This window comes from Australozyma saopauloensis, chromosome 3 (genome assembly GCF_035610405.1).
Source record: "Australozyma saopauloensis chromosome 3, complete sequence".
Lineage (NCBI taxonomy): Eukaryota > Fungi > Ascomycota > Pichiomycetes > Serinales > Metschnikowiaceae > Australozyma > Australozyma saopauloensis.
In genome coordinates, this window is record NC_086133.1 from 1,007,712 (window position 1) to 1,020,325 (window position 12,614).

The window sequence follows — 12,614 nt, forward strand, 5'->3', positions numbered from 1 at the left end:
TTGCATTGTTGTGAGTATTGAGCGAAAGACTAAAGCGAGAGTGCGATGTGGTTGTTTGACGAAGAGAAAAAATAGCGGGATCCAGCTGCCTTTTTATAATGTGACGGGAATGAACGGTTGAGGCGGGCAGAAGCAGCCACATGGGTGCTGTGCAGGATTCAAACCGTAACGAACAACTGTGTAGCCTAATCGGGCAATCCTTTTGCTGGATTGGCATCAGTTGAAAAAGAAATTTTCGCGTTGTCCTGCAGCTAAAAATGACAACGTCTCAAATAGTGTATATGAGTCAAGTCGCTCCGCACTGTCTGCAGTCGTCCAGCGTATTTGAAGGTCACAATGCTGAACGGGCGTTTTGTGAGCAGTCTGACTTGCACAAGAAAATTTTTGCACCTATAATAAGCTTGCTGGTTTGCAAAAGCAGGCGTTCATTCTCTTTGACTGCAGACTATGTTTGATTTAGTTCGTTCAGGACTCCCTGATTATTGCCAGGAGACTCCCGAAATAGATGGAATGTAACGTAGCTAATTAAAGAATCTGTATGTGTAATTAAAGTATGCGATGAGAACTGCCGTTTCCAATCGAATTGACAGGGATTTCTAGCCATCCAGTAGCATCAGGAAAATATACCCGCCTCTTCGCGCAAAGAGGTCAATTAGGCATGTGCACAAACGGTTGCCCGTCCAGGCTTCTCAATTAAACGCGGCACGAGTGTTCACATTTTTGCGAGTATACCAGCTGACAAAGTCTTTGATGGCAATGCGGATGCGACGCATGTCTTTGTTGGGAAGAGCAACAGAGACGGAGCCCATGAGTTTGCTAATTTCTTTTTCACTGATGTTAGGAAGGGTCAAAATAGCGGTGTTGAGACGCGCAATGGACTGATTGGGGTCCGCAGCAACCCCCAATATCTTAATCACAAGATCATTTCCATCGGCATCGTTGTAGAATTTGAAGATGAGGCCTCTGATGACGGCTTGTAGAAGACGTTCGACGTGGGTGTCGACAGACATGAATAATTTGACGTTTTGCTTGACGGCCTCGAAATCGCCCTCGTACAATGACACTGGGGGATACTCGGACGCCCAGGATATATAGTCGATGAAAAAATGAACGCACGCCATGAGAGGATTGTACTCTTCGCTGCTTTCCAATGCAAGAATTCCAGCCTCGAAGATCGAGCGCATAAGTTCTTCGTTGGAGGTTACTTCTGGAGGGAAGTACATGAGAAGCTCGGAAGCCATACTGAAGAAGTCCTCAACGACATCCGGCATGCTTTTGATGTCTACGCTTGAATCTTTGGATATGATCTGGAAAAACGCATTGGACTGCGAGAGAGCAAGCTGGAAAATGGCCTGGAGGCTTTCTGCGAACTCAGGAGAGCATTGAATGACAACGCCTGTCACCCAAAGGTAGCAGCCGTAAAGTGTTGCCTTAAACCCATCATGAAGCAAATTGCAAATCTCTCCGATAATGGGAGTGAGGTATGTCGTGCAACCTTGAACAGCATTCTTAATGATCCGGAGGTAGAACTCGCTCACTTTGAGAGACTTTCCGAACTTTGAAAGTACAGTAGTAATAATTGGCCATATTTTCTCGATGAAAAAACTGGCAGTGGGGCATGTTGACACCTCGTAGTTGTAACAACGCGCAATGTTTTGGTATATGCTGAGGATTTCACCCTCATCTCTGAGCTGAGTCGTGACGGCCTCATCAAGAGGATTACCCGCGCTGAGCTCAGATATTTTCATTAATGTTGGTGTAAGGAAAGTTTCCGCAGCCATGTATTGCTTGTCAGCAGGCATTTCACGGATGACATGAGACAATCCATCCACTAAGTCATAAACTGCTGTAGTACCAAGCTTATCTTGAACTTGTTTGTAAAGCATGTAGAGTTGTTCCATGTAGTTGATGAGCAATGGAGCGCAATCTTGACAAAAGTACATGAGTGCCTGGGAAGTTGCATTGACAATATCCGTAGTCGACGAGACGTCTCCCAGGAAACCCTCAATGATGTAGTTCAATTGTGGCTCCAAGAATTCCGGATTGTTTGCGGTCCATTCAGAATAGCGTCCCAAAACCAACGTTGTAGCGTATCTTATCTTTGGATGCTCTGGGAGACGAACCAATAGTCTCATGATGGTGGGAAGAATGGTTTTCTCCTTTTTGGAAACTTCCTTGGCCATGACTCGCATACTGAAGAGAGGAGCTTCTAAAAGTTGCCACTGGCCACCTTGCAGATTGATCATGTCGTTGATTTGCTGGAATGGGACATTCAATGCTCTTTGGGGTCCCACAACAGCACAGCAGTCCTTCAAGACGTCACCCATCTCGTAACGGAACTCCTTAAATTTATCTTCGGCCTCTTTGTCGCCATCGAATAAGTTGTTGTCGCTCAGATTTGTAGGATAGCGGAGGTGGAAGATGATGACCAGAATGAGCTCCAAATAGATGGGCAGCAATTCTGCGCGAGACGCCTCGAATTTGGGGAGCGTTAACATCTGCTTGAGCTGGTACCAGAAGTAGAACGTGTACTTCACCACATCCAAGTCCTGGTCGTATTTACAGCACTCGAGAAGAATTTGGACCAAGGGCTTGAAGTGGGAAGCGTTCTTGGCAATGAGGACGTGCCAGGACTCGCCCGCCTCCGCGTAGATCCTCGTGAGGCCGCTGACTGTCTCCGGGTCGTCCAACTTGCCCGGGTTCTTTGTGAAGGCATCGTGGACACTCAAGAGTTGTTGGTACAAGGCGTCGATGAGCTGGTAGTTGTCTATGTCCCTGGTCTCCCTGAACACAGAACAGAGACACTCGGCTGCGCTTTCAAAAGTATCGTCTACGGTAAGAGAGTGGAACATCAACTTTGCGAGGGATTCGATGCTCAACACATCGACAATGGGGCACTCCTTGATCCAACTATTTAAGCAGTCCAAAAGCAACGCCGAGTGGGAGCCAGAGTCCGCCATGCGTTTGAGAAGCACAAGCACATTCTGCACGTTGTTTGTTATGAGCTCCTTTGTGCGACTGTTGAACTCCTGGTCCGTCAATGGCGTCTTATTGGCCAGGGTCAATTCCTCCGGCAAGATCTTCAAAAACTCCAACAACGCCGGCACACACTCCTCGGACGTGGTCAACCGCGCCGAAACATCATTGATAGCATTGGCCCACTGCAAGTCCTGCAACGCAATCTGGCAGAGGCACAACGATAGCTGCACCCGGATCAGCTTATCCTTGGCTGCATAGATCGAGAGAAGATCAAGCATCGACTGGCGCAATTGCACCACCGCGTCGTGCGGAAGCTGCAGCAAATCGTAGGTGGCCTTGGATCGCAACGTCTGAGCTGCAAACATGCGGAACTCCAACGGCGAAGCGGGATCGGAAAGAAGCTCGTGGGCCACTTGCCATGCCTCGGGCGTTTTCTGGAACGCTTCCAAGAAGTGGGTGGCCTCTTTTTTCTGCTGCTGCAGTGCCGAGGCCGAGTACATGACTCCGAGCGCCTGTTTCACGTGGTCCATGGCTGGTGGAGGAGAGATGGTGGAGGAGAGTTTTTCAGGTGAGAGTGGTGGATATTGAGATGGGGTATGCGAAGGGGGAAATGGCGTGGGTTGGGGGTTTTTTGGTGTGGGTAGGAGGAGCTGGACGGATTAATTGGGGGATTTTGGGGGGTTTTGATTTTTTTGCGGGGGATATTTTGGGACGGGGTTGGTGTGTTTGTGTATTGTCTTCGGTAATTGTACTTAGAGTGCAGTGAGTGGGTAGGAGTGCTGTGTCTGTAGCTATTTCTTCTACGGTAATTATTGATTTGGGGTTGTTTTGAATTTCGAAAATGATATTTGCGTTGAGTTTCGGAGTTCTCTTTTTTTTTGCTGGGGCGCTTTATAAAACTTCTTGTGTTCGATGACTATTCCTTCCTATTCAGAACGCAAAGTGCACATCAAGAAACCATTCTTACGTATCATCAAAATTTCTACACTTATCCATTTTTTTTCATTTTTTTTTTTTTCTTTATTATGTTTCCTTTTTCTTCCTGCGTTCGCTGGTCACAATACTTCTTGGGCTTTTCATCCCCTACTCCAGCAGATAAAAGAAAGAATCGTCTCATATACTCAAAACAGGGCAGCTTCAAATTCTAAACCTCAAAGTTCGAAAAAAAAAATCTTCTCTTCCTTTTCTCCAATATCCTTTTCTCCTCAATTGTTTTTTCCTCCATTTCATTTCCTTTTTTTCAGCTACCACTCTATTTTTTGCAGCCACATGTCGCATACAACGCGCGCACATTTCTGTTTTGAAAAATACCATCCACCTCGTCCATCATGCCTAGACCAGTCGTTATCTCCGGCCCCTCCGGTACCGGTAAGTCCACTCTCTTGAAGAAGTTGTTTGCCGAGTACCCAGACAAGTTTGGTTTCTCCATCTCCAACACCACCAGATCTCCAAGAGCTGGTGAGAAACACGGTGTCGACTACCACTTCACCACTGTCGAGGACTTCAAGAAGTTGATCGACGAGGAGAAGTTCATCGAGTGGGCCCAGTTCTCCGACAACTACTACGGTACCTCCATCAAGGCCGTGGATGACGTCTCGAAGCAGAACAAGATCTGTCTTTTGGACATCGACATGCAGGGTGTCAAGTCTGTCAAGAAGAGCACCATCGATGCTCGTTACTTGTTCTTGAGCCCTCCATCCATCGAGTCTTTGAAGGAGAGATTGGTGGGTAGAGGTACCGAGACTGAGTCTTCCATCGCCAAGAGAATTGCTGCTGCTGCCGCTGAGCTTGAGTACGCCGAGACCGGTGCTCACGACAAGATTATTGTCAACGATGACTTGGACAAGGCTTATGCTGAGTTCAAGGAGTTCATCTTGGCCGAGGAGTAAGGATGCATGTCTGTAGGTCGACAAATGCACAATATAGATACAATATACCCATATTAAAGATAGTGTTGAACTTGTAGCATAGATTTTTTCCTAGCAGGTCTTGAAGTAAGTTCTCATTCGTGGACCTTTGCCTGTGATACTCATTCATGGGCCTTGTCGTTGGATGCTTTTTCCTATCAATTAAACAGTTCTTTCAGACCGACTCTTCAATTTGGCCCGTTTGGCATGCTTTGGAGCCAGTCCATGATATCGGTGTGACAAAACCTTCCAGGCCTGCTTCTGGTCAAGGACTTGCCCTTTGTCGTCTTTATGAGTGACATGCACTTGTGGATTATAGTCAGCAAGGTCGTCAACTTGACTGTTGTAACGATTGTAGCGCCCAGAGGTAGGGACGTCAGCTATGATACCTTCACTCACTAATCGTTCGGAGAGCACACGATCAAACGTCTTGTCCTTTTCTTCCTGCGACATTCGCCCATACGAGCTGTCCTTCTCTAGCTCTTCCCTCACTATTCTCTCCTGAATTGATATCTTGATACGAACAAGACTTTGCTCCTTCTCTTTTTCTCTCTTCACTTTGTAGGCTTGCTTCTCGGCTTCACTAGTGGTGGCTGAGGTTTGGCGCAAGTACTTAAGCGTTGACGAAACAGAAGCAAACTTCGCTTCTTCTGGCTTTTGCTCGTTTTCAATTTGATTCTCTTCTTCTGACTCATGACTTCGTTTCTTGGTAGTATCAACTTCAGGCAGTTGGGTTGTATCATCCTCCGCTACTGAGCTGGCTTCATCTGGCTCGCGACTCATCACTGCTTCCTTGACCTCTTCATCTTTAATTGGTCCAGAAATGTTGGAAGATTCTTCGGTGACCTCAGCAGGAGCAGCGTTCAGCGAACTCAATGATTCTAAAAAGTCATTGGTGCCATCGAAAACAATTCCATCCTTCAAATCAGAGATGGCATCGAGTCTCAGATTCATTTTTGCCTCTGCTGCTATCTGCTCGGCAGTCATATGCGTTCTTGCCCTAGCCTTTTCTCTTCGAGACTTGGCCAAGGAATCTTCAATATCATCGAAATCTTCTTCTTCTATAGTCAACACCAGTGTCACCATTTCCGTCGCACCTGTAATATTCTGGTCTATATCAACATCAAGGGATCTCTTTTTCGAAGACGCTTTGCTCTTGCTTTTCTTGAACTTGGGCGGTTTTTTGGATTCCTTAGGTTTCGGCTCCTCATCTAAGTCCCCGAAAAGGCCAGAGATAGTCACCACATTCTCTGTAGGGATATCGTGGATAGTGCTTGATTTTTCTTTTGGAAGAGCAATTTTGGAGCCAACCGCTCGGATCTCCTCTGGCTCATCGTCCTGATCCGATTCGCTATTGTACATTAGATTAGAGAAATTACTCCGCGACAGTCCCATTTTCCTCCTCTCACGGTCAATCTTTTCCTGCTTATCCATTTTTACTAGCTTTTCGTTCTCAAACCGGTCTTCATCTTCGTCCAAGATATCCTTATCCTCTAGAGTGAATACCTCTCCGTCTTGGATACTGGCTAGTTGCCTCGCCGAATGCGCGATTTGAATACCTTCCTTTTCCTGGAGCTCGGGCTCTTTCCGAGATGTAGTTACATGAGAACTTTGGCTTGAACTTAGTGTCGTTTTATCATTTGATTTGAGTTCAGATGGCTCGGATTCTAAAGGCCGTAGCCCTAGTGATCTACGTAGCTTGTTTGTCTCTTCAATAGAAAGCGAGGACTTGGTATGGTTTTCATTCTTTGTATCGTCCCTAAATGGAACTCTAGCTTGTTTCTGTTCAGTAATACTACGATCTGAACTTTCAGTTGGAAGTAGCGTGAGCCCCAATTGAGCCCGTAGCTTATTCGTTTCTTCAATAGATAGTCTTATCTCCGTCGCCATCCTAGTGATAGAACTTTTTGTATTTCTCCTTGCTTCAATTTAGATAAATGTACAAGTCTGAAATCCGGGGAAGCGATTTGATGTGGTATGTATCACTAAGTGTAATTGATACTAGGATTTCGTTAGAAAATCGATACGACGATGAATGTGAATAATTTCGATTTCCGAATTTTCTTGTATTTTTGTGTTCTGGTGCAAAGTGAGACTTATGCTTGACTAAGTCTTCTGACTAGAGGTCTGACACGAACGTCATAATTTGAGTGAATTAGTATATTTTGTGAACATGCAATAACATCTGAAGTTTGAGATATCTTTTGTTTATGCAAAGTTCTGATTGCTGCCATACTGAAAGGATCTTGTAATTGAAAGACCCTAGTCTTCTTTGGTTTAATCTGCAAAAATTGGATAGTAGGTAAAATTGTTTCTCCAAATGTTCTTAGACTTTTTATCGACAGAGGGTCTGTGTATTGGCCTTTGAGTTCTTTCGAGTACTTGTTTCAATGACAGAACAGTGTTAACTGATCGGCTCACAATAAGCTTCAGCCCAGAAAAGTCAAAATGGATGTAAAATGGATTTTATTGAAGTATCTTTTCGAGTAGAATCTTTTTGTCATGGATTTGGAGTTTTATCGCAATTTTAGTCGGAATTTCACATTATCTACAAAAGTGTCATTGTTGAACAAATTTTGAAAAATCGGCGAACAAGACGGGAATGTGAGGAACAAGCTGTTTTCGCATTGAAAAGCTAGCATCATTAGAACCCCAAAAGCAATCCTACAATGAATAAACTCATCAAAAACTCTATATTGTCATTGTATAATAAAGAAAAGATGCCCAAGGGCACAAAGAAATAAAGGCTGTAATTGGTGGGCCGGTATCGAATCAACGTCTATTATGAAAACCTGATACTCATTTGCCAAAAATCCGATTGACTTGTGTCAAAAGGCGTCTAGTGGAGAACCACATTGTTACCAATGTAAGCGTCACGTTGAACACAATTAACAAAAGCGCACTCAACATGAATCTAGGAGCAAAGACTTTCCAAACCATGAGATGTCTCCGGAAATGAGCCACGAAGACGAAACTCATAATACTCGTCATAGTTTGATAGGTCATTAATGTAGTTACGTTAGTCACGATCTGTGACAAGATAGTAATTGGCTTGGCTGTTGGTGGAAGTCTCCACAAAGTAATGAGCGGTAATGAGATGCACACAATGAAAAAGGAGCCGAACGTGTTCAACAAAATGTTCAAGTGTGTGAAAGGAAAGACAATCGATTGTGTAGTCAAGAAACCAACGTCCCATTGAATAGATGATAGCGTGGCTTGATGCCCCGTGCTGAAAAAATGCTGATATCCCAAAAGGCCGAATGTAACGGGCGCAATAAGATTTCTTCTCAATTCTAAGATGTCAAAGAGTTCGAGGAGAGACAAAATCTGGACAATTAAGATGCAGATAGAAATAGCTCCAAGTGGTTTTGTTACAATGAGAACAGCAACGGTCACGTTGATCACGAGCAAGAAAAATGAGGAGCCATAAACATTTTCATACCCCAAAATCGTGGCAGCTGGGCGTTCAGATTCCTGTGGAGATTCTGAAGGTTCGGAACCATGACTGGCATCTCCTTCATTAGTCGAAGTTGACAGTCTAGAAAAGTCTATCTTCACACAAAGAGGTCCACGGGTCCAGCTGAAGTTGGCAAGAATCAATGCGATAAAAAGCACAATTCGTGCTATTGCCAATTTAAAAGATTTAATAATCTCCAAGCTGAGCCAATTGCTCACGTACTTTTGTAAGTAATCGTCATTCTCAATGAATTCGAGAGACCAGTAACAGGCGTTCATCAACATCAAGAAAGTCATTCCTGTTTCTATCCACAATGGTGCTGCAGAGTGGTAGCTGGAGGAAAGCTTGTAGAATGACTTGATGATCTTGGGAACAATAAATGCTAATAAAAATAAGAGTAGAACACTCCACCATGTAGTTTTGAATGTTGGAATGCAAATACTTCCTTGCTCTTCACGACACAAATTAATCATCGTGACGATACGAGAAAGAACAATGAAGGTTAAGGAATGGGCAATGCCCAAGATCTTTTGTGCTCTAGGCATGTTTCCAAAGGCAGCTGTGTACAAGCAGCTGAAGCCCACAGTCGATATAAATAACAGGATTAGTTTGTCTTCCCACACAACAAATGAGTTGGACGCAAAAATAAGACAGTGCAGGAACATAAAGAACAATCCCATGAACGAGAAGAAGTTGAGATTGTAGACAAAAAAGTCGCAGATTTGGTGCCAGAGCCACAGAATGCTGAAACGGTCCATGATAGGTGCCCAAAATCCGATGGTGATGCCGGCGGCACATCCAGTCAAGAGACAGGTCTTGAGTGAAACGGCTGGAGGACGAAGAACCACATAAATGGATAAACTTAGGACTAGTCCCAAAAGCGACATTGCAATGAACGAGCCAATGAACTCAAATGAGAGAGTCAGCACCCTTACGGAAGGGATAGATCTAGAATATGTGGTGAGCACAGTCAAGGACAAGATGAGAACGGCAATGCCCAAGCTCATGAGAACTAGATCGAACTTAGCCCATAAGCCTTTACAGTACTCCAAGAACAAACTCTGAAACTCGGCAAACCCTTCAAGTAACGCTGTAGAAGATTCGGAACCATCTTCAAGTGAATTGTAAAGATCAGTCAACTTGGAGTATAGCGACACGACCTCTGGATTACCTTGCACTTCAGTGGACTCGTTTCTATAGCGCATGATCTGTTGTGTTGTGAGATATCCCGCGCGCAATTGTTCCTCGACAGAGCCGAAAGCCTCCTCTATAGGAAATCCTAGGTTGTTGAAAGGAATAGGCAACCCCATCAAGAGGGAAATGGTGGGCACAAGATCGATTTGGTTGACCTGGCGGTAGTTCTTGCCAAAGCTGGAGGTGTCGTAGAAAGAGTCATCTTTGCGACAAAAAGCGGTATTTTTTTGCTTGGAGTACATAAAAAGCGTGCTTTCAAGCTCGTCGGGACTTTCTCCGCCGTGATTTCCCGTTTTGTCCATGCCGTGGTCGCCCATCACTACAAGAAGAGTCTCGTCGTCAATCTCACTGATTATGCGACGGATTACGGAGTCCATTTGGGCAAGTTTGTCCTTCATAGCATGGTGGTTGGGTCCGTATCTGTGACCCGCGTGGTCCACGCCGAGGAAATGGCCAATCAATACATCCCACTGTGTACTGTTCTGAGGATGTAGGAGCGGAAACATGTGCTCGATAACTCCGTTGTCGACGGTATGGAGATCCCACACGTTCAACGACTCGTACGGAAAGTTGAGCGCGGGACAAAGGTACTGGTCGAAGAGCGCCGTCCAGGTGTCGTCGCCCATGAAAGCCACCCTCTTCTCATTTGCATGGAGCTGCAAGAGCCAATTGTCCTCGAGGATGGCGTCTCCATTGAAATTTGAGCCCGCGTCAATGAACGTGGGGAGCGAGCCCGTCGTGAGCCCCTTCAATCGCTGGAGCGTTGTCGTTGGCGGATCAGCCATGAACTTCAACAACACCGCGTTTGCAGGCTCTTCCTGCGCAAGCTCCCAAAGCACGGGGAAATTATTATGGAAATACGGATTGGCCAGATCCACTACATTCAGCCGGCCCTCCGCGGCCTCCGCGGCCCCCTCGACCGGGATCACAAAGTCGAACCGCAACGCATCGATCACCACCACGACCATTTTCGAGAAGCGGGCATCCATACAATTGGAAGCGCCGTTTTCGGCAGCGCACAGCGCGATGTTCGGGAGCACCTGCCTCGAAAGAAGAAACCCCAGCGTGAAAAAATAGACGCCTATGAACTGTAGTACTGCGAGGAACGTGAGCACTACAATGTAGCCCACGAAGCTGGATTTTAGTTTCTGGTGCTTGATTTTTGTGCGGACCTGTAGCTGCTGCTGTAGCAGCGCCTTGCGCACGGGTTCTGCGGGGTGGAGGTCGTCCATTGTGTATTTGTCGGTGTGGTTATTGGTAGTACTTATCGTATAGTGTGTATGCGACTAGAGCCATGTGGAAATGAGAAATAGGAAATGGGAAATGAGAGATGGGAAATAGTGTGCGGGATAATGTGTGGGGGTGCAGAAGTGTGAAGGATTTTGGGTGGATTTTCTGTTTGGTGGTTTGGTTTCTTTCTTTTTCATGATTGTTTTTTTTTTTTTTGGAGTTGACTGGCTTGTCAATTGGTAATGGTGCTTTTGGGTGCAAATTCGTAGTGAGCCCTAGCTGCCTCTGAGACATCAAGTATAGGACTCTGTTTTTCCATTCCATTCTTTTCGTTTCCTTTTGCATTTTCTTTTCTTTTCCTTTCTTTTTTTTGTTTTATGGTACTCATTAGTCCCAAATGGTTGTTGTGTTCATCTAATATACATTTATCTTTTATCCAGAACAGGATCAAACTCTAGTTCAAATCCATCTCCATGTCATTGAGGAAGTCCACCCCGAATGGCTCCTCTTCGCCTTCGTTGGCGGCGTTGTTGTTGCCTTGGTCAAAGTCCATCAATGCGTCCATCTCATCCATCTCTTCGTCGTCCCCTCCATCTGTGAGAAACTGGTTCAAATCCACCATTGGGTCGGCGTCCATATTCTGCGGTGGTTTGCTGGCACCGGAATTTTCCTGTGCGCTTGTGTTGAGAGCCGCTTCGCTCTCATACCCAGACTGTGCGCTTTTGTTGTAATCTTGGTTATATGAGGCCGAGTCATTCTTAAGGAATTCATCGGATTCGTTGCGTGAGCCACTCATCTGGTCACCGTTCCACGTGCTTTCTGGTCGGCTGTCAATACGATCCTCAGAACCGCCCAACAGGAAGCCAAACTCTTCGAAGCCGTTATCGTTGAAGCCACTGTTGGACCTACCCATATTCGAGGGCCTACTCGGTTCTGTCTTTTCTTGCGTCGCAAGGTCTTTCTCAGCTTCACTCTCTTCCTTCATGCCTAAGTACAGATTGATCAGGCGAGGATTATATAGTGGAGGCGCCTGCTCCACTACAACCGCAGGCGCCAATTCCTTTATCGGAATGGAATGCTTGTTGAATCCACTCTGTTGTAATTTACACTTCGCGCCGAGCTTCTTCTCGTACTCCTCGAGAATCGCATTGAAGGACTCCTCTACATTGCCCATCGCCCCAAGCCCCTCGCCAGACGATTGCAACTTCGCTAGCCGCTCTACGGCTTCCCGCTGGGCCCGCATTTTCTCGCTAAACTCCGTCTCTACATTTGGCTCCTCTGTCTTCTGGATGTCTGCCCACTCTTCATCCATAAGCTTGGCCTTCGCGCGCATCAAGCGAATGTCGCCGCTCCACAATTCCTCCGGCTTGAGCGATTTCACGAGCGCTTCAATCTCTTCGTCTGTAGCTTTCTCCTCATATGCTTTCTTGGTGTGCGTAGGGAATACAGCCGGTGGGGCGATATGCGACGTGTGGAACGGCTTCAGGGTCGCGTTTTCCATGTAATCTTGGTTTGTGATGAGCCGCGTCAACGAGTCCGCGCGAAAATTGACTAAGTCTGCTTCGTCGTGGAGAGGAACCTTGTCTTTCTTTCTGGCAGTGTAGGCGGCGCCATCCCTGTGGGGGCCGGCCTCCCTGGGACGGGGTTTCTTTGTCCTGAGAGTGCTCATTGTTTCCTAAACAGGAGGTGTTGAGCGCAATATTGTACGTGGGTCCTGCCGCAACAAAGAAAGATAGTGTTCGTGTGTTTGTTGTAGATAGTCGTTCCTGCAGGAGCGCTGGTAAGACAGTCCGTAGTAGCTATCGATAATTTGGAGAATGTAGCAATTCTTTTTTTTTTAGCTTGAT

At 46.0% G+C, this 12,614-nt stretch overlaps 5 protein-coding genes across 5 annotated transcripts; 1 reads left to right on the plus strand and 4 right to left on the minus strand.

Annotated features, from left to right (window-relative positions):
* Positions 1-689: 689 nt before the first annotated feature.
* Positions 690-3,509, minus strand: PUMCH_002618 (uncharacterized protein; the record flags this gene model as incomplete). Its single annotated transcript, XM_063021619.1, has 1 exon — positions 690-3,509. One exon carries the CDS (start codon positions 3,507-3,509, stop codon positions 690-692), a length of 2,820 nt encoding a protein of 939 aa, XP_062877689.1.
* A 798-nt stretch (positions 3,510-4,307) lies between these two features.
* PUMCH_002619 (uncharacterized protein) lies at positions 4,308-4,868 on the plus strand (the record flags this gene model as incomplete). The annotated part of the gene is made up of 1 exon (XM_063021620.1): positions 4,308-4,868. The coding sequence occupies one exon, from the start codon at positions 4,308-4,310 to the stop codon at positions 4,866-4,868; it is 561 nt and encodes a 186-aa protein (XP_062877690.1).
* A 180-nt stretch (positions 4,869-5,048) lies between these two features.
* On the minus strand, positions 5,049-6,776 carry PUMCH_002620 (uncharacterized protein; the record flags this gene model as incomplete). Its single annotated transcript, XM_063021621.1, has 1 exon — positions 5,049-6,776. One exon carries the CDS (start codon positions 6,774-6,776, stop codon positions 5,049-5,051), a length of 1,728 nt encoding a protein of 575 aa, XP_062877691.1.
* A 909-nt stretch (positions 6,777-7,685) lies between these two features.
* PUMCH_002621 (uncharacterized protein) lies at positions 7,686-10,769 on the minus strand (the record flags this gene model as incomplete). Its single annotated transcript, XM_063021622.1, has 1 exon — positions 7,686-10,769. The coding sequence occupies one exon, from the start codon at positions 10,767-10,769 to the stop codon at positions 7,686-7,688; it is 3,084 nt and encodes a 1,027-aa protein (XP_062877692.1).
* A 452-nt stretch (positions 10,770-11,221) lies between these two features.
* Positions 11,222-12,436, minus strand: PUMCH_002622 (uncharacterized protein; the record flags this gene model as incomplete). The annotated part of the gene is made up of 1 exon (XM_063021623.1): positions 11,222-12,436. One exon carries the CDS (start codon positions 12,434-12,436, stop codon positions 11,222-11,224), a length of 1,215 nt encoding a protein of 404 aa, XP_062877693.1.
* Between the last annotated feature and the right edge of the window lie 178 nt (positions 12,437-12,614).